This window comes from Bombus pascuorum, chromosome 8, assembly GCF_905332965.1.
Source record: "Bombus pascuorum chromosome 8, iyBomPasc1.1, whole genome shotgun sequence".
Classification (NCBI taxonomy): Eukaryota; Metazoa; Arthropoda; class Insecta; order Hymenoptera; family Apidae; genus Bombus; species Bombus pascuorum.
This window is the reverse complement of record NC_083495.1, coordinates 16564201-16591161: the sequence shown is the minus strand read 5'-3', so window position 1 is coordinate 16591161 and position 26961 is coordinate 16564201. Positions and strand designations below refer to the sequence as shown.

The 26961-nt window shown below is 33.4% G+C and overlaps 2 protein-coding genes and 1 long non-coding RNA gene across 4 annotated transcripts in view; 1 reads left to right on the top strand and 2 right to left on the bottom strand.

Annotated features, from left to right (window-relative positions):
* LOC132909848 (proline dehydrogenase 1, mitochondrial) overlaps positions 1–10146 on the top strand; it is a 39510-nt gene extending 29364 nt beyond the window's left edge. Inside the window, exons 4-12 of the mRNA XM_060964974.1 lie at positions 1144–1325; positions 4717–4781; positions 5259–5443; positions 5725–5899; positions 6302–6412; positions 6494–6625; positions 7164–7363; positions 8144–8232; positions 8583–10146. Of these exons, the coding sequence (XP_060820957.1) occupies positions 1144–1325; positions 4717–4781; positions 5259–5443; positions 5725–5899; positions 6302–6412; positions 6494–6625; positions 7164–7363; positions 8144–8232; positions 8583–8788 (1345 nt within the window). The 3' untranslated portion in view covers positions 8789–10146. The remainder of the gene's footprint in view (positions 1–1143; positions 1326–4716; positions 4782–5258; positions 5444–5724; positions 5900–6301; positions 6413–6493; positions 6626–7163; positions 7364–8143; positions 8233–8582) is intronic.
* A 1336-nt stretch (positions 10147–11482) lies between these two features.
* Positions 11483–21668, bottom strand: LOC132909849 (protein unc-93 homolog A). The gene is made up of 8 exons (XM_060964975.1): positions 21400–21668; positions 17107–17479; positions 16506–16930; positions 15979–16184; positions 14934–15325; positions 14659–14791; positions 14317–14454; positions 11483–14260 (listed from the first exon to the last, which is right to left on the bottom strand). The coding sequence occupies exons 2-8, from the start codon at positions 17296–17298 to the stop codon at positions 14040–14042; spliced, it is 1707 nt and encodes a 568-aa protein (XP_060820958.1). The 5' UTR covers positions 17299–17479; positions 21400–21668; the 3' UTR covers positions 11483–14039.
* A 173-nt stretch (positions 21669–21841) lies between these two features.
* On the bottom strand, positions 21842–24820 carry LOC132909850 (uncharacterized). 2 transcript variants are annotated; one of them, XR_009658630.1, is made up of 2 exons: positions 23820–24820; positions 21842–22039 (listed from the first exon to the last, which is right to left on the bottom strand). It is a non-coding gene; the product is annotated as an uncharacterized LOC132909850 (long non-coding RNA). The 2 variants fall into 2 exon arrangements; XR_009658631.1 differs by having other exon boundaries at positions 24142–24820.
* Positions 24821–26961: the final 2141 nt, after the last annotated feature.

Sequence of the window (26961 nt, the reverse complement as noted above, 5' to 3'; positions counted from 1 at the left end):
ATCTGTGCACATTCGTGCTTGACGTTCACCACAATTTCATCGAATTATATACTTTGTACTCGAAGAAAATGTTCGCTTTAATAAATGAAAACGTCGTTTTTGTCTTGATATAGAAATTACGTATTAAATATGAATACATACGAGGAAGAGGATCGATATCTCGACGACTTTGGTACTGCAGGTTTCCTTAAATTTTATCTACATATACGTGGTATCCTTAACACGTAGCTAAAACTTGAAGAAATTCCTAGGAAACTCATTTTCTCGAAGAAATACGAACGAGAAATACTTTGAGAAAAAGATGATAAATGAAGGCTCGACAGAAAAGTTGTAAACGAAAGCTTAGTAGAAAAATTGTAAATGAAAACTTAACGGAGAAATTGTTGATAAGAACTGAGTAGAAAAATTGAGAAAGTTTTCTGATAAAAGATAAACTGATTAATGGAGTAAATTGCGTCGGAAGCTTCAATTACAAGATTTTTTTAATATCACCTATGTTCGAATTAATAATTATAACGGTCTTAAAGAACTTTCTTCTTTTCATATTTACAAAGTACGTAAAAATTTCATAACAATTCGACTATTTGTATAGAAAATACACTCGACGCTTACAATATTTGCGATAAATCTATAGGCCGATGATAGCGACGAAGCTTTTTTTTTACGTTTAAGAGCTGATAACGAGCCGAGCAGTTTTTAATACAACAACAACAAGTTTAAAAATTAACATAGAATTTCATAGAAACAAACTTGTAACTTGATGTAACACGTAACATACACTTGTAATTGCTGGAGGATCTTAAAATCAGCTGTGATTTTCAGCTGCTTTGTCGTTGTGCTGCCACAAACAATTTATTACGTACGTACTGTAACGATTAGAAAGAATTTTCAATGATTTACAAACGTATAAAATGATTATTACCTAAATATATAAATAAACCTAAAAATTACTAAAATACCTAAATAAATTATAAATAAAATAAATTACCTAAAAATTGTTGACGCGTCGGTAAAATTTTCGTTCGCGCTACTCGGGACGCGTGCCACAGGTTCGCCATGCCGGGCTAAGCTCTTTGCTCGAAAAGCTTCTCAATTGCAAGCGAAAATGAAATATAATGTAACATAAACGATCTTAATTTCCAGGAGTTCCGTGTCAGAAGCTGGAGACGAGAAAAGGGAAGGTCCCTTGAAGAAGTACCATGTCGCAAAACCATTCGCGGATCGTCGATACAAGGTATCCTCGGCAAGAACGTACTTCTACCTTAACGAAGCTAGTTGCGAACGAAACATGGATATATTTATCAGATGCCTCGAGTCTGTAGCCGGTGAGTGAGTTATCAGAATAAAAATTTCTAACTCCTTCGCAAGTTTCAATGGGCTACGTGTCTCGCTACGTGTCGTCTTTTATGCAACATCACCAGCGAAACATATAATACGTAGAATCGATTATTTATTTATGCTACTTTGTTAGCGAGTTATGAGTTTACCGTATCTCATCCACTTTTATATCGCTCTTTGAAAAACTCTGTTATTTCAGATAGCTTGATGTGGCTTTCATCCTTATCATTCTTTGGTTCTATTATAATGCACAATCGGTTTGAATCGATAGAGCAACTTAAGGTATATATTCTTCATGATTTTAATAAAGAGTCGGATAGCATCCTCTTGTGCTCATAATTCGCGATAGTAAACTTCGACATTACGAAGCACTCGTTTGGTTCTATTATAATGCACTATCGTTTTGAATCGATAGAGCAACTTAAGGTGTATATTCTTCATGATTTTAATAAAGAGTCGGATAGCATCTTCTTGTGCTCATAATTCGCGATAGTAAACCTCGACATTACGAAGCACTCGTTTGGTTCTATTATAATGCAGTATCGTTTTGAATCGATAGAGCAAATCAAGGTGTATATTCTTCATGATTTTAATAAAGAGTCGGATAACATCTTCTTGTGCTCATAATTCGCGATAGTAAACTTCGACTTTACGAAGCACTCGTTTGGTTCTATTATAATGCACTATCGTTTTGAATCGATAGAGCAAATCAAGGTGTATATTCTTCATGATTTTAATAAAGAATCGGATAACATCTTCTTGTGCTCATAATTCGCGATATTAAACTTTGACATTACGAAGCACTCGTTATAAAAAAAAATATCTCGCGTCGCAATATGCAAAATGTCGCTAATGCGATGCTGTGGACGAGATATCTTGTATTTAATAATAAAATATCTGTCTCATCGCGTTTCGTTTCGGAACAAGATAAGATTTCCTCGTTGATTCATAGATGTAAAAGCGCCATGTATGGTAAAATAAAATATACGCTATGTTCTTGTAAATAAATGCAATTATGAGCGTAATTGTAGGAACTAGGAACTTAGGAACCAAGAAAAACGTAGAATATGTTATCCAAAGCAATCGATGAGTAATATTCGATGGTATGTAAACACCGGAGAATGGAAATAAAATATTTGATCTATAGCATCGCGTAAACGATACTGCGATGCAAGATATCGTCGCCCATAACATTGCATAATTGACGCAATACGCATACGTATCCCGTCCAAACTCGCGAAAGAAATCTAGAATTAAAAATAGCTATGTAAACGATTATTCATCCAAAGCGACATTTTTTTCAATTTTCCTGACACATGTTTCCGATTTTTCAAGATCGATCGCTCAGATTGACTCACGTTATAAATTCTCCAGCTTATCGGGAATTCGTAAATCATTGTTTGGTTTAAGAAATTGGGCATAAAATATCGAATGTTCCATGTTTGGTAATTCAGGATATGACTAATAAAATGATACGACTAATAAGAACGTACGATGTAGCTTTCCAAATTTAAAAATAAGTTTCCGATCGATGGCAAGTACTTAAATATTGAAACATGGAGTAAACCGTTGTTGCTTATTTCTCTAATAGTTTTTTTGTACCATGAGAAAGACTAGTTTATGTAATAGTGTAACGTTATTATGTACATATAACGTTAGTAGTATCAGTAGTATTATGTACGTTACTATGTAGTATAACTTTTGCCATAGATGTAGCATTATTAGGCCATTGGGAACCGTAACAATTTAGAGTCAGATCACTTAATTTAGAAATTTTTAATTTAATTTTTATTATCAATCTCTATCACGGAGATTGTAAACTACAAAATAAAATTGATGCTTCTAATTAGACTGCTTTATAATGAAGGAGATTCCACGTCGTAGAGGTCTCGTAATTAACATATCGTTAAGTAAATTTTTTTATTTATATCTTCAAATAAATTCAAAAGTTTTGAATAAATTTTTCAATTAATCCCTCGCTTTGCTGCGGATTACGTGGTTTAAAAAATTCTGATTAAACTAACATAAAAATTATTTTCCGCTTCGCGTTGGAAATTTAGATCAATGAAATTATTTAAAATTTAATATTATAACCTGGAGAACTTTCAGCGGCGGAATTCAGAAATTCTGCAAGAAGATAAGACCTTGAAAACGAATTCCACCTATAAATAAAGATCTCTAGAGAATCTTTTATTTAGTCATGCAACCAAACAACGTGACATAACGGTGTTTTGTTTCGCTCAAAAGATTTTCTATTTATCCGAATAGCGAAGTCTCCCTTTGGATAGAGATAATTGGATTATTTGCATGCTAGAATAGAAATTGCATAAATCTACGTCATTTCTGTCTTTTTTTTTTTTTTTTTCTTTAAATTGCAAATTGGTCATTTAGAAAATAATTGTCCTATATTTTTCCAATATATAAAATTATTTAATCTTTTCAGGGTCGATTTTTCGTTCCTTTAATTATTAATAGTGAAAACTCATATTTTCTGATGTTTTTGCGAAGGAAAAATAATATGGAACAACAACGAAACAAATATCAGCGTATCCACAACGTCTACAAATTTAGAAAGTATCCAGAAAGTCTACAGATGTAAACAGGAGTTGAATATCTTTTATAGTTACGCTTTTATAGTATAGTTTGTTTAAATTTAGAAAACATGAATTTTTATCAAAATCGAATTTCTCAAAAGATAGACACGCCGAAGAAAAACTTGTGGATTTGCGGATTCGTAGTTAGTACCAGAAACGCTATAACAAAAGTATAGTAGCGATCGGAACGCTGACTAATCATTGGGCAATGCTATTAGCACAATTTTTGGTTAATCAGAAAACTAATAACATGTAGAAACGTTACATAAAAAAAATGCCTGCTTCTGCTAATATAAGAAGCAATAATGGTGTTTGTACTGCATCAGTGATGAAGATGACGAATGCAACATAATCTTTTAATTGCTCCAAAATACTTAAAATTTCACCCTTGTGACGTTCACGTTGGAAAACACTGAATTAGATCAAAATACGATATTCTTTTTAATATTTTACTTCTTAAAAATATTTCAAACATTATATATCCCACATATATTAAAAAATTATCATTCTGTTTCTTCTGGCCATTTCAGCATAAACGTTAAAGTTTAGTTAAAACTAATAACGTTTAACGTTTTACAGGGTCAAATGAAAGCCCTGAAGTCTGAAAATTCTTGAATTCCAAGTTTCAACTGTGATTGAGATTAATGAAATTGGTAAGAAGAACAAGTCCTGTCTCTCCTTCCTTATTTTATCCTTTGTCTGTGTTTCCTGGAAAACTGATCTTCTTACTATCAACTTTGATAGTTACATTTGTTCTAATTGTTATTTATTTATTTTTGTACAGCTGCTTCGATGGGTGTTGGCTTCACCGCTATTAAATTAACTGCTCTTGGCCGTCCACAGCTTTTGGTAAGTGAATATTCTTAAATGAAGTATTAACAAATTTAAGAAATAACTTTTTATGATTGTTTAAACATTAATTGATTAAGCTATCGACTGAGCGAATGTTTCTATAAGTATTTCTGATAGTTTTACGATATTTTTCTTCTTTATTTTAATCTTTCTTATTCTAATATTCTACTAATATTTAAACAATAAAGAGAATATAGTAGCTTCTATATATTAACATTTGAGATAAAATATAATCTTTGAACAATAATCGAATTTGTCAATCTTATACATATGTGTAGGATAAACTAGTAAGTAGTTAAGTAAGTAAAGTATTTATTATACCTATACATAGTATAAGTCTAATAATAATTCAGTAATCTATAAAATATGTAAAAAAAATCCATAACGTTATTCGGATTAGAATAAACTAGTAATAATTTTGTTTTTTTACATATCTACAGTTATATAAATAGTTGTATGTTTTGTTATTTATAGCTCCAATTGTCGGAAGTAATTATGCGTGCACGACAATATATGTCGGATGTAGTTGGTGGTGAAGGCGCTGTTTTAACTCATCATGCTACGGCCGATGATTTCATGAAAAAGTTCGAAGAGGCTCACATTAAAGATGAAGCACCAGTACAAAAGTTTCTACAAAAAATTCAATCAGACAAAGAAGGGTAATAATTTATGAAAATTTATCATTGGTTACAAAAACATTTTAATCAATTACCATTTTCCCCTTTTCTTCTTACTTTCAAGTCTAACTTTTTATTAACTTTTTCAATAAGTTATAATTTTTTCTCGTTATTTTCTTTCTATTGCTGCCTATTCTATCTTTGCTTGCTTTCTTTATTTAGCAATAACGCTTTGCACACATTTTACAATTTTTTTTTTGTTTTATTTATACATTAATATTTTCTCATCAGTATAAAAATAAGAAATTCATTTCTCCCTGTAGTGTTATTCACTTGTTCCCATGGAGTGGTATTCTGGATGAGAACTACGAGCTGAGCGAAACGTTCCAAGTTCCAGACATTAAAACGGGAAAGATGGTGAGGCTTATGTCGCAGCTCACGTCCAAGGAAGAAGAAATGTTCAGAAACATGATAAGACGCCTGAATAACATTGTCTCGGTACGAATACTTACAAATGAAAACAATGAATAAAGAATGCAGGGTGTCTCATATAATTGGCTATATTTTTGGAAAAATGTACTTTGAAGCTAAATTCAATGATTTTTAAGTCATTATTACATGTATGTTCTCATAAGTATGGTTTCATATAAAATGTGAAGCGGTCAATTAATCATGATTTTATATCTTGCAAGATATTTGCAAGATAACGGTCCAAAAAATTGGTAGACTCTATTTGGAAGTAGTTCAAAGCTATGTACTAACTTTGGCATAAGACACCCTGCGTTCAATAAAATGGAAAGCTTTCGATACTTCCATTATTTATTGTAGAAAATACAATGAGGAGATTTAGAAGAGTTTAGTTTTCGTTAGCAAAGATAGAATTGCTAACTTTCATTACAGGTGGCCGATAAATTAGACGTACGTATAATGATAGACGCCGAACAAACGTATTTCCAACCTGCGATATCGCGGTTAACGTTGGAGATGATGCGCAAGTACAATACACATAAGGTAAACGTTTTGTTTCCGTAGATGAGATATTATCACTTAGTAAATTTTCAGTGGTCTAAACCCAAATGGTCTACTCCCTAGGCCGTGGTGTTCAACACATACCAGACATACTTGCAAGAAGCTTTTAATGAAGTGAAAACGGATCTGGAACAAGCTGAACGTCAGAATTTCTACTTCGGTGCTAAACTCGTCCGTGGCGCTTACATTGAACAGGTAATCCTTCATTGAGTGATTTACACCGACAATTTTGCAGCTGACAATTTTTTCTGCGTACAATTACTGTATAAGATAGAAAAATTAAATTCAATTGCCGCAGGATTTACTGGGACAAGGGTATAAACCACGACTATTTGTTTTGAAGTATTATTTCTCTGATTAATTTATATTTAAAATTTGTGTTATGATTTATAAATTTTATTTTATAAAATTATAATTTATTTTTTGAAGAAAAAACAAGTTGAAAGCTATACAGTGGTTTACGAAAGTATCTAAACGCTTGTAGAAATTAAATTGTCGTGTACTGTAAATAGCAATTTTGTGTTTTCAATTTCTTGAACAGTAATTTTTGCAGGTCCAATAAAACTTACAAATGGTAATGTATTTATCTATTTGTGAATATATATGACAGAAACATAATCGATTGTAACTTAGGAAAAGACGTAATTTTAAATCAGTGATTGTGAGTAGGTTAAAGTGACTGTATTGTACTAATTAAAAACTTGGGATAAATTTCTTCAAATTATAAATGTAGGAAAGAGCCAGAGCAGCAGCAATGGGTTACCCCGATCCAACGAATCCTACGTTCGAAGCTACAACCGAGTCTTATCATAGGACTCTAATGGAGTGCTTAAGGCGAATGAAACAGTACAAAGACAAAGGAGAGGATCCAAAGAAAATTGGTATTATGGTTGCATCTCACAATGAGGATACAGTACGTTTCGCAATAGAAAAGTACGTATTACAGGATATTTTCTATGAATTTTTAAAATATACAGTATATGTTTCCAATGTCTTTTAATAGCTTGAATAATAATAACATACATTATCATTCATAAGTATTTGGACACTTATTGATCCAATTTGATTAAAAAGTTGATATTTCTATTGTACATATTGTCATAGTTATGATTGAAGAACGTTTCTCTGCTCTCCAGACTCTACTTCTGTACTATTGTTCCTTAACTTTCGTCATAACGGGGACCAAATGCTCTGCTAAACTTAAACTGAAACAGGGAACGTACCTACGTTGCTCAAGTTTCATATTTCGCTAATAGATTGCTAATAGATCGCTAATAGATAGTTGACGTTTCATAAAATCTGTATAAACTTTTAAGTTGTGCTTAAAGACACATATTTCAATCACTCTAATATTCCGACTTTGAAGTCATTTAACTCGGGTATCACCGCAGGATAGCAATTTTTATCCATTTTCGATTATATATATATATTGCTTTTCTGTTTATATTATATAAATACCAACTATTGCTCTTATCAATATTTAATAACTATATATGTAGTTCCCTAAGATAAGATTAGAAGCCAAAATTAGATTAAAGAGTTTCATTTGCAGTATATTTTGTTTATTAGCAATAATTAGAACGTGTGTCCAAATATATACTTGTGGATGATAGCGTATATGTATATGTAGACATAAATTGGACATACTATTTATTATGTAATTATTTAGGCTACTATTATTTACTAAGGTATTCTAAATATGTTATAAAATAGAATGAAGGAGATAGGAATCTCGCCAGAGGATAAGGTGATTTGTTTTGGCCAATTATTGGGAATGTGTGATTACATAACTTTCCCACTCGGTATGTATCTTTGTTTCTTCTGCACTTAATGGACTGTCGATATTTATACATTCATTGAAAATGCTTAAGGCGTAATAGTACACAAAATGCATATAATATGCAAAAATATGTAACATGTCTAAAGTATATTCTTTATATAATGGGTATCGACTCTACTTATGATATTTAAAAATTGAAACAAACGTTTGCTTACGTTACATATTTCCAATTGTATCTATAAAAGTATGAATTTATATAAAAATCTGCAGTCTTTAATAATATAGATTTAAGAAAGCTTTTATAACTCTCTAGAATAAAATATTACTAATATTATAAATTTTGAATGTCTAATAATAAAACTCAAATTTTAGGTCAGTCTGGATACTCGGCATACAAATATATCCCTTACGGTCCAGTGAAAGAAGTATTACCATATTTGTCTCGGCGTGCACAAGAGAACCGAGGCATACTTAAGAAAATCAAGAAAGAGAAACGTCTGCTGTTAGCCGAAATTATGAGGCGTTTCGTGAGTGGGCAGATATTTTACAAACCGAAGGGAAATTATACTCCCGTCTGAGCAGCTGGTCGTTTTATTTGCACAGACAGATTTTAAATATCAAACTTAAGTAGTGATTGTAAATTATTCAAAAGGAAAAAAAGACTTTTGTGGTACGCAGAACAAACGCGCGCGCGTGAGAGTGACTGGAAGAAATATGCAGTGTTATTCATTATACAAAATTGCCTTAGTGTGAATATTATCAAGTGCAAAACTGCTCAATATCGCACCATATGGTAGAACTATGTTCATTGCTCGTTATGTTTATATTAATTGAAAGAAGAAGGCTCTTCTCAGCGATGCGTTATTACTTTTATAAATAGGGAGCACATTTTACGCTTTATTAATAAATATCATGTTCGATATCACATAACTGGGTATATGTTATATTGAATATGTACATTTTTAATAACGATCTTTTTATAAAAAAGCAAAAAACAAATTGAGAAAGATACTCGAGACATTAGTATCGAACAATCTCATTTGCAAAGACCTTTAATATTTTTCTTTTTTTTTTATAAGAAGTTTCTACAGAGTAGTTTTTAAAGCTCAATCGAAAAATTGCAAACCGAAACAAGATATGTCTTTTTTGCCTGAAACATATTATAGTCCTATATTTTATATTTTATTTAAGAATCTCGTAGTGCGTGTGTGCACGATTATTTATAGCGAATGTGTTTGAATATATGTTGACATACTTTATTATTCATTTGATGCTACATATATACATATATATATATATATGATTTTCCATATGAAAGTATAGAACAATCATCAAATGAAATTGATATAGCGTGTGCTGTATTTAATTAAGTTAAAATACTCGCGTGGGATGAACATTCGCTACTATATAGTTCCATAATATTTTATGCGTAGTTACCAGGAACAGATATTACCAAAGTTGTTAGTATTGGCAAATTACGAGTCATAAATGTTTTCTATTTGATCACAAAGTGTTTGCACATTATTAAGAAAAAGAAAAAGAAAAATAGCTCCCGTAATTTGTTAATAAGTAAATATTTGGAAATATTTGGCAAAATTTTGTTAAGTTTCTGGTACGAATGAATATTGATGTAAGAGCCATTTTATTTGTGCAATTACTACGCATGTTGAAAGAAAGTTAAGTGATATTGGGCCGAAATAGCGATGAACTGCGAAACTTGGAATTGAAGAAAAATATATAAATAATTAATGACGTTGTATAAGTTTTTAATTCGTTATGGTTCAGCCTAATATTACTTTCCTCAGCAGACAAGATAATAATATTCATGAATATTGATATAGCTTATACACGATTCTTAATCAATTTTCTTTTTAAGAAAACTAAATACCAAGAAAGCTTTATAATTTATAAACAATAAATTTTTGTCGAGTTTCAATTCATTGTTTTACATGTCAAACGACGAATCCTGTGCTTTCGCTCAGTTCGAATATATTTATAAAAAAGAACGTATAACAGCGTTCGCACAAATCGAGTAGTAAATTTTTTTTGTTTCATAACATTTCAACGTTCGAACGAAACATAATTGTCGCTAGCAATGAAAATAATTCGACATGTGGTGGATAATTTTCCACGCAGTTGAATAACACTTCAATATTTTCTCATCAGTGTTTTTTTTTTGTAGAGATCAAAATAGTATGTTTTTGCCCTGTATCATTTTCTTTTTTTGCTGAACTTTACGTCTGTTTTCAACAGATCCTATCTCTCATTTTTATGATATATACGAACGTACAATTTTTCATGATCTCTTGTGTTTATTACGCTTGTGTCGTAATTGCGTTCGAAACTGTGTATATGTAGTCTGTATTTTCCAAACATTTAAGAGAAGTATTATGTTTTGTAGGGCAGTTATTTCTTCAAGGTGTGGCAGTTCTTTTAATTTAGATTAAGCAAAAAGTCTCGAAGAAACCATGTTACATTTACACACCTAAGAGAAAGAAATTGAATCGATGAATAAAGGGGCATTGTTAAAGTTATACATGCTATAGCTAAATGTTTTTATGTGGCTAATGGTATGTTGGATGCGAGTGACTTAGGTATAATTCTATTTGTTATATTTTAGTGTTCGGCTGTCACGTCGATACATTAATTAATTTCTATATGTCTCGTGATGATGACAATAATTTAGATAGTTAATGTTATTAAAGAAACTTGTATGCTATAAGTATAAAACTATAATGCCATGATGGGTCGCATTTGTCATCACCATTGAAGTAGAATTTATACGGGGCAATGACACGAGACTAATAAAAGAGATGAGTAGCGAAGAAAGTGAATATATAGTTATTATCCTCGTGTGTGATACATATTACACGAGTCAATACATAATTATACGAAGTAACGTTCATTACCAAGGATATACATTTTACTGCCAGAACGAACTTATAAAAAAATACTTTCTCTTGGCTGAATATTATGAAAAATACCTACCTGTGTGTGTGAAAATAATATATTTATGATGAAAGTAATACAATATAGTGTTTACTATGTCGTTTTTAACAATCAATGTTGTTAGCATCTATTTATGTGTAGCTCACATAAATGTAATCTAAAAAGCAGAAATAATATTCTCTCTAATAATGTTCTCATGCAATTTACCTTTATTCGGAGAGAGACTTTATTACATACATATACGTATGTGTATATAAATCGAAATCTTGTTCTGGGATTATAAGTCTGTCAAAGAAGAAGATTGATTGAAACATCGATCGATATAAAATAAGATAATATTTATTATTTCACGAAATACAGTTAATATATGCCTCTCCAGTACCATTTCTAAATCCATGCTTGTATACTAGGACAGGAACATTTCGCTTCCATTTGTTCTCTTCTATTATAGAATTCACCGTAACACATAAGTTCGGTTCAAATATTTAGCATTTCTTATTTGAATGAAAATGAGCAAATTTATTGCTAAAGATTTTTATATTGAATTTCTCATTGGTTTTGGAAGTAGCGTTTCTTGTCCTAGTCTTTGCAACGATTAACAAATCTTTTTCTTTTGTATTTTTTCGACACTTTCCAAAGTGTTCTTTTGTTCTTATATCTCTGCTTATACGGATTCTTAATTAATTATATAATTTATTTCAAGATTGCAAAATATATCGGTATACATACAAATATGATACTATTATATGAATTAATTTGGTTATGTTTTGGTTTGAATGCGTTATGCACGAAGTAATACAAATTATCAGTCATACAATCGGAAATTATGGCAACAAGAAAAGCGACTTTGCGCTTGAAAATCTTTCACGGTAAACTTACAAATAGTCCGGCTATTCGTGTCTCTTCTTAATTGTATAAATTATGAAATATTCTCATATAAATACCTATCTGCTAAATTACCATCAAACATGTGTCGATGTTTTACTTTTGTAACAATTATTCAAGATAACACGTGTTAATTTGTATTTAAAGTTCCTCTCATATCATATCGATATTACAATGTCCTTAGTTTAAAATTTATCAATAAAATGCAACTCTGTATTATTTCATGGAATTATACAAGTTATAACTTTTATACACAAAAGATACCTATAAGAAGCGTAACTAAATGTACATTCATGATATGGTGAATACGTTGAAAGATAACGTGGTAAAAAATACGATAAATATCGAGCATTTTACGTATTACACTTATTTGGTCGTTATGTACAGGACAGAATGGATCGCGTGTGCTACAATTTCATCCTTTCCAGATATAATTAGCGAAGTAACAAATAACGTTTTTATAATACAGAAAAATAGGACAAATTTTGTATGTTGGAAAAAAGTTTCATTAACATTTATCTTTTTAATGTTATTAATTAATTAATTATTGACTTAGGATTATTCGATTCCCTTTGAAGTTCATAATCAATGATACTTTATGCTTTAGCTTGATAAATAGAGTAATATTGGCTTTTTCGTTAAAGCATTATTTTTTTTTTTTTTTTCTAAATTAAGATATTCCTTTTTCATAAAAAAACGTTTCATTTGTACAACGAATTCTTATGTTAATTTATTTTCTCGCGTGAATGATAAACTTTGGTATTGATCGTAGTAATATAGAATTAGAATCGAACTATGTTATAGCTGTACTTACGTTCAAGTATCTTATAGCTAGATTTTCATTTCGATTCTGTGACACAGGGCAGATGTGGTTTACAATCTCCTTTTTATCTATTTTCGCAAGATTAAAATTAATTTGGTATTTTTGAAAGACATCAGGTACGTTTCGACGGTTAAACGTCAGTTATAATAATTTGTCAGAGAGATACTATTACGATTAGTATATCCGATCGTTAACTATTTATATTCTGCTATCGCTCAGTCTTGTACGATGCCGATTTATCGATCGTACCGTGGCGGATTAAGAAATTGTCCGCAAGAGTGTTTATTTACTTATATCTTTTGCTACATGAAAAATTTCACGTATAATATGTTCTTCGTTCCATTCAACTTGAAGAAAGACTTTAATTTACCCAGTATTTGATACATTGTATTTGAAATACAATTTAACTAGGTACACAGATTCATTATTAATACATATTGTAAAATGATTGAAATGTACCCCGATTTGAACTTAAATTGGAAAATGTAAGGCGTGAATTTTCCCTTTTTTGAAGCTTTTTGATTACATTTTTGATAAGTATATTCTTATTAATTTTTCTTGTGTTTTCCTTAATTTTTGTGTTACGTATAACGTTATAATAATCCTTTGTAAAAACAAATAATACGTTTTAAACGTTTTGTCTAAAAGAATATAAAAACTCATCGTACATTCATCTCTTATTGCAAATTATAGTTAAAATTTATGATTATACTAGAGAGTTAAAATTGCAAAACGCTTAAAGAAAAAAACACACAAGAAAATAGTTAAATTTGTAAAATTCAGAATTGCGATCGTTCCTTTAGCTCAGATTATAAAATTTAAACGAAAGATATTGCAAACTCCCAAGAGGTTTATCCTTAAGAGACAGGAAGAACGCTGCTTTCCTCATTTGTGATACTAGCTCTATGATTATCCGCAGTGGAAGAAGAAGGCTGAGGCTCAGTATCTTTTGCGCTTACACTTTGTTTAGTATTACAAGTAAAAGCAACGCTGTTTGCTCTTCGTCGCGTGCGCAATTTTGTCATAGTTGCAGCATGTTCTATGAAAGGATTTCTGTTTCTGTTGTGTCTTCTTGTCCTTCTTAAGCCGAATGGAACGAACTTATCTCAATCTCTATGACGTGCCTCTGTTTTGATATTTGATCCATGATCATTGGTAGTCGGATCTCCCAGTCACAATGGTGCCAAACTTTTCCCTCTTTTGGCCAGTCTAACCTCTAACCATCCGTAAGGAAGCACCGAGAGAATTAGCACACTGGAAAGGCCAAGTACTCTGAGTCGTGTGCAGACCAGTCCGTGTAAACCAAGAGTAAGTGCAAGACCAAGCCATTTCCAGAAGAGGGACGTCGACAGAGGTCCTTGCCAAGAGTTTGGGTATAAACCCATTACCAGAGCTAAAAATTGAATAAGATAATATCGATGCTTGTATTATGCAATAAAAAGAACTTACTGTATATCAGAGTTTCCCAAATAGAGTTGCAAACTCCCCAGGCAGCAGATATAACGTGAAAAAGTGCTGGGTCATCGCCAGATGGTCTCCAGGTGGTCAAGACCAGCAGCAAACACGCATGGAATACAAATCCTACGACTATTGAACAAAATACCATGAATACAATTTACTATGACAATGAAATGGATTTATTAAATTTTCAAAATAATCTTCTTATCACGAGACGAATCTCTACTTCATTTTCCACTTGTTCTATGATTATTTGATCTTTGGTTCTAGTTATAATCATAAAAATATGAATTTGCACAAAGATCTGCAATTTAATTACAACATGTTACTCACCTACGACGAAATATCTTTTAATATGTCGCAGTAACATTGACAGGGTGACATCAGCAAGAGCTTGTAAGGAAGCTAACGCTAAAAAACTGATCGTTACTGTGCTAGCTCCTCCCAGGGCGCAGACTACGTATGCCTGTTAAGAAATAATTAAATATTCACCATGTATCATAATATAATATATAAATAACGATCATAAAGCAACAGCGTTCTGTGACAACTTTCGAGCAATATTATAAACAAAGTTGAAAGAAAAAATCGAGATATGTCATACTCACTTCTATAAAATCAGCATAGATGAAACCCTGTTCGAGTCCGATAAAAAGTGTCAATGGTGCAGCTAACTGTAACTTAGGATCTAGGAACGCAGCTTTCACAGATTGCAGAATATTTTGAATGCTGTGCTTTTCATTTACACTCTGTGGTTCCTTCATTCGAGAGTCGAGAAAAGCGCACGATATACCTAATCCTAATACAGCAAGACCCAGCCATATGCTGACCAATATTTGCGATGTACCGGATGATAACGTAGGTAAATTAATTGTGCTATTGTATAGATAAATTTCTTCCGGACAGTACTCTGCTCCACACTTGTCATTTATCTCACTGCTTACTGTATTAAGAGGTACCAAGTCCGTTAATTTTACAAGTATGGCAGCGATTAAACAACCTAAAAATATAAAATTTTACTTGTATTTAATCCTAGTACACCGGGTCAGCTAAATGGAATATCCAGATATCTGTCTTATTTTATTTATCGTTATATGAAAACGCTTTTCAAGGGAAAGTTGCGTTATTTCAAGGAGCACGTAATTTGGATAAAAGGAGGAGACACAAAACTATCGCTTTCCTTGCTTTTCATACGCAAAGTTTTATAAAATTAACGTTGAAATATCTTTTAAACTATGCATTTTTGGACAGAAGCGCTTTAACACTTTTATATTAAAAAATTAAAAAAAGCTCATCGATTGGTGTATAAAAAAATTCCATTAAAAGAAAGGTACTGATGACCTTGAAATCTGCTTAAAAATCGATTTGAAGAAGACATTCCTTCGGTCATCGTATAATAAAACAGATATTCCGTGATATCATCTAGCTGGTCTTATAAGTACGAGGTGTCTAAAGGAGAAAAGAAAATATTTATTCATTTTGGATATTCACCGTTAGCGATACGATGTATCGAATTAATTACCTTACATAGATTCTAAATACATAATGCTATTGTATCTTTAAATTTGTGCGCTTTAATATAAACAGTATAGTTGCGAGACTAGTATAGAAAAGTCTTGCGTAATATGTATTTAATTTGGATAATATTCATACCCAGTGCGAGACCTATGTCTTCTGCTAATTTGATTCCTCGATTAAGTCTTCTTAGAAGGCACTCGCGTCTTGTTTCGTCAGGATCCTCGGGATCGACGCACACCAGAGCTAAACTCGTCGCTGAAGCATTTACATGTGAAACTCTTGCTATGAAATTTGAACTCATACAAGCACCGAGCATCGCGTAACTAGGTAATAATATGTACCTATTAACAAACAAATAAAATATAAAAAATAATACTTTTCCTACAGTGTTATGACGTGACTGGACCATGGATATTTATGCAGATTCATATCTTTATGAATATAATTTAAAAAATGGAATTTATGTAAAGAGCTGTTTTATCTGACAAAAGCGATAAATATTAATTACACATCTTGATATTTTATATATTTTTCCACGCGTATTCTGTGTACTCCTGCGTCATCGATATATATTTCCCAATACAAATAAATGCATAAAGATCCTCAGTGTTTTGAAACTACGTTTCCATGCTATCTACCAGGATTTATTCTACTATATGTACCACTTTGGATATAAATGCAATCCCACGAAAATAGTGGTAGCCACGTGACTAGAGCTTATGGCGAGGTTCGTCCCGAATCTCTGTACGAGGATTGGCGCGAAGCAACTGGTAATCGTTGCGATTGCGTAAAGTAGAGCGAGCAACATCGGTCCTAGTTGAGGATTAAAGGTGCCGAGGCCGGCTTGTAATGGGAATATCGGCAGCGTAGCGGCTGAACAGCTCGCGTGTCCTAACAGAAGAGCAGCACAGTGCCTCAAAATGGCTTTCTTCGGTGGTCTAGGGCCAGAAGGAGCTGCCCTTACGGCGGCGATCAATCGACGAACGGACGACGCTCCTGCCGATGAATTCATCGAGTCTCGTCGACGCCACGATAACGCCGATGTCCTCGTTGACCGACAGGAGATGGGAGAATATGCTGCCATATGCTGTAAATAGGAATTTCGATAATAAATAAACTCGCTTTAGAGCAGGAGGGCGTGGAAATTATATTTGCCGAAGATAGGACAAGCGGACAATTATCATCAACTATCGAGAAGATGATATATCGTGGTTATATCCTGTACGACTTTCAGATATGTTTAATACTTTGTTAGGTATTTACCTCTAACATAGCATCATTGTCCCACAAGGCATGATGGTGACCACTGCTTCTAGCGCGTCTATGTGTGTGTGCTAAAGGCGGAGGCTGAGCTGGCAGTCGTATAGGTCCCAAACCACCGATCGGAGCCGGTCTATAAGCAGGACTTTCGAGTTTGTCCTTCGACAACTCGTGAAGATTTGGCAACGAGCCCATGATTGTAAGATCTCGTCCGTTTTTTCGCTTTACTCCGTTCGATTTATCTCTTTAAAATCGCATCGACGCGTTTTCGATTCTCTAGAGAATCATTGCCAAGGAAACACGCGACCGTTACCATCGTTGCAATTCCTTTTTTGCTCTTCCGCCTTCCATTTGTTCACCCGCTGGTTACCTGTACCTGAAACGATAGAAAATCTCGTCGAGTAACAGTGGCTGCAAAAGGTATTTGTACACCGTTCTATCTGCCACAGCAACAACATGTCAAGTTTCGTATCGTTCGGTAGTACGTAGGTTTGTACGACTAGAAAAATTTGCAACTGTAAAAATGAAACCTACGGACCTTGATAAAGTGACACTGAATCGGAAATTAAAGGTATGTGGAAACTTGTCTTCTAGCGGCTGGTATGTTGGATATATGGGGATTCGAATGAAAGTATTCGAACGTTCAGTCAATTTAGAGGAAATTCCGATTTATCTTACGAATGCATTATGCGTGCTGTACGAAACTGTATATGGTAAGTTCGCTCTTGCGTTAAACTCGATATTATTATTTAATAAATTCAGAATGATTCGCATAACAAATTAATCACTATGAAATTATCTTTCGTTACGTTATGATATCTCGAAAGCCTTTAACTTTGTCGTTTTACAAATCAAGCGCTTTACGATCAGGCAAAGTACAGTCGCAAAAGTATTTGAGCGCATATCGCGTTGAATATTGTCAGCATATTATCTACGAAACGTATTATATACGAAACCTTTTAAAATTCTATCGGTAGCGTAATGGGACACGATTATCACGGTTGTACGGGTAAAATATAAAACCAACTTGAAAACGTATGTAGAAAATGCAAAACAACTTGTTAATACATAGCTGATAAAAAAGAAAATAGTACATATAGCGTAAGTAGTTGCTTGAAACACGCAATAAGTGCTAAATGTTATCGCATTAAATATTATGGCTTGATAATACAATGCACTCTAGCAAATGCCACAAAGTATGTGCTTGCGATAAACGTCTTGTAACGTGTTCTAATTGAATACCATGACGTTTCGTGTAAAATACGCGGTATATTCGTAAGAAATTTGTATAAGTATTCGAATATGTATCTTCGTGAGTCGCGAATAAAATAAAATAAAATAAAATGAAACAAGATGAGACAAGATGAAGCAAGATGAAACAAGATGAAACAAGATGAAACAAGATAAAACAAGATAATGATAAAAACAAGATAAACCAAGGTAAAGATGAAGCAAGATGAAACAAGATGAAGCAAGATGAAGCGAGATGAAACAAGATAAAACAAGATAATGATAAAAGCAAGATAAACCAAGGTGAAGATGAAGCAAGATGAAACAAGATAAAACAAGATAATGATAAAAGCAAGATAAACCAAGATGAAGATAAAGCAAGATGAAGCAAACAAGATAAAACAAAATGAAGCAAGATGAAACAAGATAAAACAAGATGATGGTAAAAACAAGATAAACCAAGATAGAACGAGATGAAGCAAGATGAAACAAGATGAACAAAGTGAAACAATATGAAACAAGATAAAGCAAAATGAAGCAAGATGAAGCAAGATGAAACGAGATGAAACAAGATGAAACAAGATAAAACAAGATGATGGTAAAAACAAGATAAACCAAGATGAAACAAGATGAAGCAAGATGAAACAAAATGAAACAAGACGATGCAAGATGAAGCAAGGTGAAGCAAGATGAAGCAAGATAAAACAAGATAAAATAAAATAAGACAAAGGTCGTGAAATTATATACATACCTCTCCTAAAATAAGAAAGGATAAGTTAGCTCAAATTTCATGAAGTGTCCGAGTATTGATACGATTTACTATATATTAAAAGGTATTATTTAAAAGACATATTCGTTCTAAATAATTTCATTAGATTTTGGGTGAAAGGAATCGATATACGTTTTAATGTCCTACGGGTCGTTGCAGATGTTCGTTTATAAAACGATCGGTCGTTTCACGTTTCTCGTTTCATGGCGATACACTGCAGGATTTTGCATGATTTATCTGGCAATTCTTGGAGTGCAGACTCGTCAATTATGTAAGGGATGGGAAGAGAACAGAGAGACCATGCAAAGATGAAACGAACGGAGATAGAAATGCCGTAGCTGCTAACGGAACCTTGAACGAGAACTTACAACGAAGGAACTGCTGGTATAATGAGCGTATCCGCGTTGACCTTGATATATCGGTCTGTGGAAGGATTTCGACGAATCGTGACGACGCGTCGATCGATGGATCGTTAGATCAAAAATGCAAAACAATGTAAATTACGTAGTTCGATAAATCTGTTTTATGTATGTTGAAGTACGTACAACAGCGGCATACATATTTTGTTTAACGAGCGACGAATTAAACAGCGTTCAAAGGAGGACAGTAGAAATTGGCCGATTTTGGATCTCGATGTCGACGAAGAATTTCAACGAGATATGTTTCTACGCTTTTCAAGAAGCACGCAATGTATGATTATTTACCTGGGAGGAAAGTTATTTTATAACTTAATTAATTGTAATGTAACGTAAAGTAACGTTTGCTAATAATAATATTTTATATTATTATATATATTATTATATATATTATTATTAGCAAACGTTACTTTTACGTTACATTACAATTATTAATTAAGTTATAAAATAACTTTCCTCCCAGGTAAATAATCATACATATATATTTTATATTATTATATATATTATTATATATATTATTATTAGCAAACGTTACTTTTACGTTACATTACAATTACCATTAGCAAAATAATCATTGCAAATAGTAACAGATAAGTCCTTCGTAGGTTGCTATCAAGCACATTTGAAAAATGATGATTTTATCGTCGCGACACAGCAAGGAACAACATCGTTATATTCGCCGTAGAAAGTGACGCTTCAAAAGTTACAGAAATATCGGAACGGCGAATTATCCACTGTACTGTATATCAACGAGTAGAGTCCGCACGTTTGTTCGTTTATGGAAAATATAAAACTGTAAAGACCTACGGAATACACATATAACACGGAAGAATATATAAAATACCTAAAGTAAAGCAGCGATCGTGGTAATATTTAAATGGAAAATAAAATATTAGAGAAAAGCTGTATATAAATTCCACCTTTTTAGCTACGTTCGTAGAAATATCAAATCGCGTAAAAATCCGCGGTCTGTCCGTTAGACTCGAGAGTACACGTGCAGCGAAACCACGCACTTGCTTAAAAAATAAAAATTTGATTTTTTCGCCAGATACATATTGCCATTTTTATTCGAATAACGATTAAGCGTAATTGCTAGTCGCAATTTTGCAATTTTCATTGCATCGTATATACTTTATAATCTGAAACGTTTGCGCGTGTTTGTCGTTCAGTACCAAACGATCGGACGAGGATCAGCGCAAACGAAATATCTTTTTTTATCTGTAAGTTCGATCAGTTTGCAACAGAAGTTAAATCAAAAAACGTTTGTTCGGTCCTCGTTCTAGTTTTTCAGAAAGACGTCTGAAATTTCAAAGCAGGAAAAAGGAAAATGGTGATGGAGGTGAACGCGAATGCGGCCTTGAAGCTGCTTCTCTAAAATAAAATGAGCCAGAGACGAGCCGCTGAGGCTACCGATGTTTCAAAAACGCCAAGGCCGAGCACACGTCCAATGTACAGACCAAGAAAATATTACTTATTTTACTCGTGATGTACGCGAAGGTCGAATTTGAACGGAGATGCGTCTTCCGACATCCGAGTGCCTTTTTTTAACGTTGTTAATCATTTAGACCGAAAAATCTACCAATGAAACAATTGGTCGGTCCTGAACGACAATTTTTCCTACAAATCGCAACATTTCTATCCTTGAAAATAACCAATTGTTATCGTTGAATTTCAGGAAATTAATTTCACTCTATCAAGTTCCAGAATTTTCATTTCTGCCGACTCCGCTTCAAGGTACGAGGAAGAAGCTTACGGCCATCGATACCGCGCGACTCTGCCCTGTGTTAAATTTCGTATCATTTGATAATAATCAAAATGTCGTACTATGGAAACGAAAGAAGAGCAAAGGGAAGAAATTGAAAAAAATCATCCAACGCTTACTTTTCCACGGACGTGTTGCTCCATCGACCAGCGTTCGCCATGGTCCTTCACCTACGAACCGATCAGCAGCTGGACCTCCGTCAAACTCATGCTCGATCCTCGAACCACCGTACAATTGCTAATACGAAACACCAACTATCGATATTTTTCCACTATAAAACCAGAAAACCAGTCCGTAAACCGACTTGTCTCCTTCGAACACATATACTTTAATCGTCCGCTTAATTTTCTCCATAAAAATGTTTTATCGAATATCCAGTTGTCCCAGGTTTTCACTTCACTGTTCAAACCGAGTAGACGATTAATTTTTAGAATTTGAATTTGAACGTTTCAAAGACACGTATTCAAGTTTATCGAAGATATTTTTAATATCGTTTGCTCGATGCCTCGATTCTTTCGGTATACTTTATCGGATCGACGTTATATTAATTTTTGCGATTCGTTATTTTTTTCACTAACACTGGACAAGAAATCCAATTTCCATGAAAATTGGTTCAAATTGTACCGATTAGTCTTTAAAGGAACAGTCTGCGGTCTACTCGAGTTCTTTAAATCATCTCCTTCTTGTCGTTACGACAATTTTTATCTTCCACTTTTAACCAACGCGATTAGAGATCCTCGATCGCTCTTCCAATGGGACCTTGGAACGAGAAAAATTTCGTTAAGTATATTCTCAGTTTCGCGCGACCTTCAAATTTTCTGAAATTTCATTTCGAAGACATTACGTCTTACATATAAATATCGTTTTGAATATTAATTTGAATAATTACACACGATCTTTATTTCTCCAATGGAATTCTGGAAATGAAATTCTACCGTGTTTCGAATATCCCGAACATAATTTGCTACAAATTAGTCAAGACGATGGCGAATATCGTTTAAAGGAGGAATTTATGGTGTGTTCGGTTCGTTAAATCATCCACGTTGCAACGATGATTTTTACTGTTTGATTCAAGTAATTCGGAATAGAAAATCCCCGCGTTTCTAGATAACAAAATAACAAAAATGTCGATCTCATTTTTAGATCGATTTAAAATCCATCCGTTTCGAAGAAATTTTCAATAGCAATTCGAATATTTGTTAAAGTTGAGAGTTAAAATCGAAATTCGTTCGAACGAAGCTTGCTTCGTCGAGTTACAGCGATGCTTATTTTCTACTTTTAACGAACGTAAATAAGAAAGAAATTTCGCAGCATCCATCCGATAGAGATCGCAAGGAACAATTTTTTAAAGGAGAAAAATTCCGATGTATTTTATGGGAGATTCTCTTCTCATCGTTCACCATGTATTTATATCACTTCCGTTGTGTATCGTAGCGATGATCGATAACCACATTAACGCGAGAAACCGCAACATCGAGCGAACGCAAACCAGGCAAATCGTTAGGAAAATCTGATACTATTCACGCATTAATTGAATTAACACTGTCAAGCGTTAAACTTCTCTACGATCTTCGATTTTCCCTCGAATCGTCCACGCTGTAACGACGACGTCTATTTTATAATATTTCTTTTTAACGATAGGACGCGCGTTCGAGTATCGTTTAAATCGCTTTATCAGATTCACCTTGTAACGATAATTTTTATTTTTATTATTCTCCAAGCAACGAATCGTCGCTTTCTTATATTCATCTTATAACGATCTTTATAAATTTATTCCTTTTTCCAATTAAATGTTCGAATAAGAGAAATTCCGATGTAATTTTAATTTCATAAAAGCGTGTTTAATTTTGGTTGAGATTATTTTAAACGTTGTTAACAAACGTTATCTCTTTAAATCGTCCCATTCTTTGTATGCACGGTAACAATTTTTATTTTTCCATTTAAGAAATCCTTTAAGAAATCACGTTTCAAATTGAGTATCGCGAATTTTCGACAAAACGATCTTCGAACGAGAATTAATCAAATTTTTGACTATGCCGAAAATTATTTTTGGATAATTTATATTAATTTAAATAAAGGTAGTTCGCGGTATAGAACTATCGACGTATCGTGTCCAGCTTATTTGAATTTTTTCAATAACGCTAAATCGGATCGTCGGTCACGCTACGAACGAACACCTTCGAATAATCTTCGAATTTCACGAGTAAGATTCTCACGTTGAACTTTTAATCAGCCTACCGAATTGCTTGGGCGCGTATTTAATTTTTCCAACGATTAATTCACCGTTATATGAAATATCGTTAAAGGTGGTTTACGAATCCTCGAACGATTCACAATTTTCTTTTATTATTTATCCTTAACCGACACGATGAGAAATCCCTGGTCACTCTTGCCGGAATTTTCCAATTACATAAACTTTAAAGTATTTTGAACACGTATTTCACTTGAGCGCAGATTAATCGAGATTCCTTGGAATATCAATTCGAACAATTGAAATGAATTTAAATAATTCAAAGGAAGAAAATAATTTCTGGTGTACCTGATTCCTTGAACGTATCACTTTACTATATCCACGTTAGAACGATTCTTACTGTCCATGTAACACTAAAGAAGAAATGCTCTATCACGTTTCCAATAGCGTGGTTCTCGAGACGAATAATCTTCCAATACGATTATAATTCGCATCTATCGTTATATCTCAAATTTTTCTCCACACTCGATTACCTATGTAATTTTAACGAACGTTAATTTACTCTTATATCCGATATTATTAAAGATACTAGTTTGCGGTGTGCCGAGGTCGTGCGAAGGGGTTGCAGTATTATTCGTCCAGGGAAAGTAAAACACGGAGCGCGACTCACCCCTCGGCTGGACTCGGTGTTGCTCGCCATCGTTCGTTCTCCCTTGATTCTCGCTATACTCTTGATATGGTCGATAACAGGGAGAGTGCGTATTGCATCCTTCCGTTTCTCGATTCTCCTGCGAACTTTTCAGGCGAATCTCTAGGCACGAGCTGCGGCAACCATTATTTTACACAGATTCGATTACATTTCAGCGGTGAGAGCGTAGAACAGGCATCGATCCGTTTTATTTATTTACGTTGGCAAAGATGTAAATTTGCGAGCAGACGCTGGTAGCCTAAGGAATACCAACGTATACGTTGTATCGGTATTCGTCGTCATCGGTACGTTGGTATATCGGTGGTAGAATCGCGGTATCGACGTTATCGTAGATCGACGTATCGGCAGAAATTTCTTGAGAAAATCTTCCGAACGAGGACGAGTCGGGTAGATCGTCTTCGATTCATCCGACGTTACGAATTGCTGAAAAAATTAAGTTTTTATTGTAAAAGGTAACGTTATAATTGATCTTTAAATGATACATTTACCTTTGTTGCAGCTTTTTTCCATTCGGATGCTTTCGCAAGAAGGTGTCGAAGTGGTCGCCGAGCACCGAAGCCATCGACAGCGCAAAGAGTCCTGTTTTGCGGCCAATTTTCAGGACAAAAATACAACACAAACAAGAGTACACAAAAGCTCCGCTCCCCTGCGGCTTAAATCCGAAAAACAAAAATAAACACAAAAACCATAAAACCACGACACATAATATAGCGTGGCTACGTCGTACTGTCGCGTATCGGTACTTTTGCCTAACGCACTTTACTCAAATTCATTGTTTATTGTGAATTTCAAAAATGTATAAAAAAAACACAAATCTTGGCAAAATAAACGATTTAAAAAAAACCATCGACAGCGCATAGACGAAAGACTGCGTCGAAGGCAAACGATAAACGGTACACACGCAACGTTGGCTTCAGGGTTTTTCAGTCATAGGGTAACGCTGCTAGCGCGCGGATCTGAACCAGCTCGTATCGTATGCCAAACTTTGTAATTACGCTTAACATTCAAAATAAATATATATTTTCTACCTTACAATTTATCCACGCGTTCCTTTGTATTCACATACATCCAATTACCTTAACAGAAAGAAATAACGCGTTAAAGTTAGAATCAGATTGAACGAGATCAAACGTATTTATCATTTTGTCTAGTCAACGATTCCTCGAGAGAAAATGTTATCCGAGTAGCCATTTGGTATTATACGTAGAATTGTTTAATATTTTTGCGACCGCTGATACGTGGACAAGTTCTTTCTTTTTTTTTTTTTTTTTTTTAATACAAACAGCAAAGTTGTTGAAATGTTTTCGAGCGTATAATTGTGGTTTTTATATTTTATATCTTCCCTATTTTTACATCCCCTGGATACAAAATTAATCTTTTAATTGATTAGGATGAATTTTTGCCGTCGTTGGCAGAAGTTATCTGAGAATTTTATACAAATTTTCAACATAATTAAAATTAAATGGCTATCGTTCCATGTTCTTTTAATATCTGGAATAAACGAAGATCGATCGTTGCGCAGCCTACGATCTGCGTGTTCTATAAATTTTTAATAACGCTTTGATACATATTAACCTGTCTTTTATCGTACAAGGATCATTTAGAAAATTGTAATCCAACGTTAAAGTCATTAAGATTTATAATACGAATGGGAGTTTTCCAAAAATAACGAAACTCGACCTACAATTTCCATCGAGTTACTGATAAATTGTCATAGTGGACGATACAGCTATAAACTATCGATTCAAAAATAACATAAATAATAAAACAGTTGGCAGAATGTTAAAAAATTACTGTCAACTTTTATTCGAGTGGTACTGTGGAGTCATAAAAGACGTCGACAAGATGCTCCGTAAGCGTTTCATAAAATTGATATACCTATATTCTCAGTTCATTCCCAATAAATTTATTTATAAATAATACTTCTTTATAAGTTACCCCTTTCTCACGCTTTTTTTACACTATTTTATACTTTCTTTTTTTTATGCTATATTATATTATAATATATCCTGGCACTTTTTCCCATAATCGTAGACTAATTCTCTATGGTATAGTTCTACTATAACGTTACAGTCGTAATACTCGAATATGTGGAAAGAATTTCGTATGCTACGTTAATAATCTTGGAATCTAACACATACGCTGTAATATATCGTTCTGTTATTAATTGTAATTCACGGAGACAAATTATTGTTTCAATATTTAATCGATAAGACAGGCGTTGTTAATTATGGGGAAGTAGATTTACGTAACGCGCGGTCTTCCTCCGTTGAAAACTGGCTTCGCTAAAAAATGCCACGATAACGTTTGGACCTGACTCTGCGATCTATAATTTGAAAATATTCCAATTTTTGTAGCAACGCGATCGATAGTTTCGTTGAAACAAACTTCTTAATTGACGATCTTTCTCCTCTTCGTTTTCCATTTCGGTGATTAATCGTAAATAACGTTACGTAAGATCGAAATGAGACGAGTAGGCTAACGAAAGATAACTCGATGGTCGAAACGTTAATGTTCATTCGTCTATGAATCGAATTCTTTAGCTTTGGCTCAATGCCACTTAGTTCCTGTTCAAACGGCACGATATTGCGAACAATTTGACCCGAATGTGTATTTCGCAACTATCGATCTTCGATACTCTGGGTACTCTCGGTTGACAGCAGATACGAAACAAAACGAGAAATAAATCACGATTTCACGGAATAACGTTTCGAAGAAATCGACGAATATAAAACCGTGCGATTAATCGAGAATACTTGAAAATATTTGGCTGATAGAAAA

Bases quoted from the DNA above. Each gene is read 5' to 3' on its own strand.
- LOC132909849 (XM_060964975.1), bottom strand. From the start codon at position 17,298: ATGGGCTCGTTGCCAAATCTTCACGAGTTGTCGAAGGACAAACTCGAA. The intron at 14,455-14,658 runs GTGAGTAACATG...TTTGTTCAATAG, and splicing joins TAAAAGATATTTCGTCGTAG to TCGTAGGATTTGTATTCCAT. The intron at 14,261-14,316 runs GTAAGTTCTTTT...TTCAATTTTTAG, and splicing joins TTGGGAAACTCTGATATACA to CTCTGGTAATGGGTTTATAC.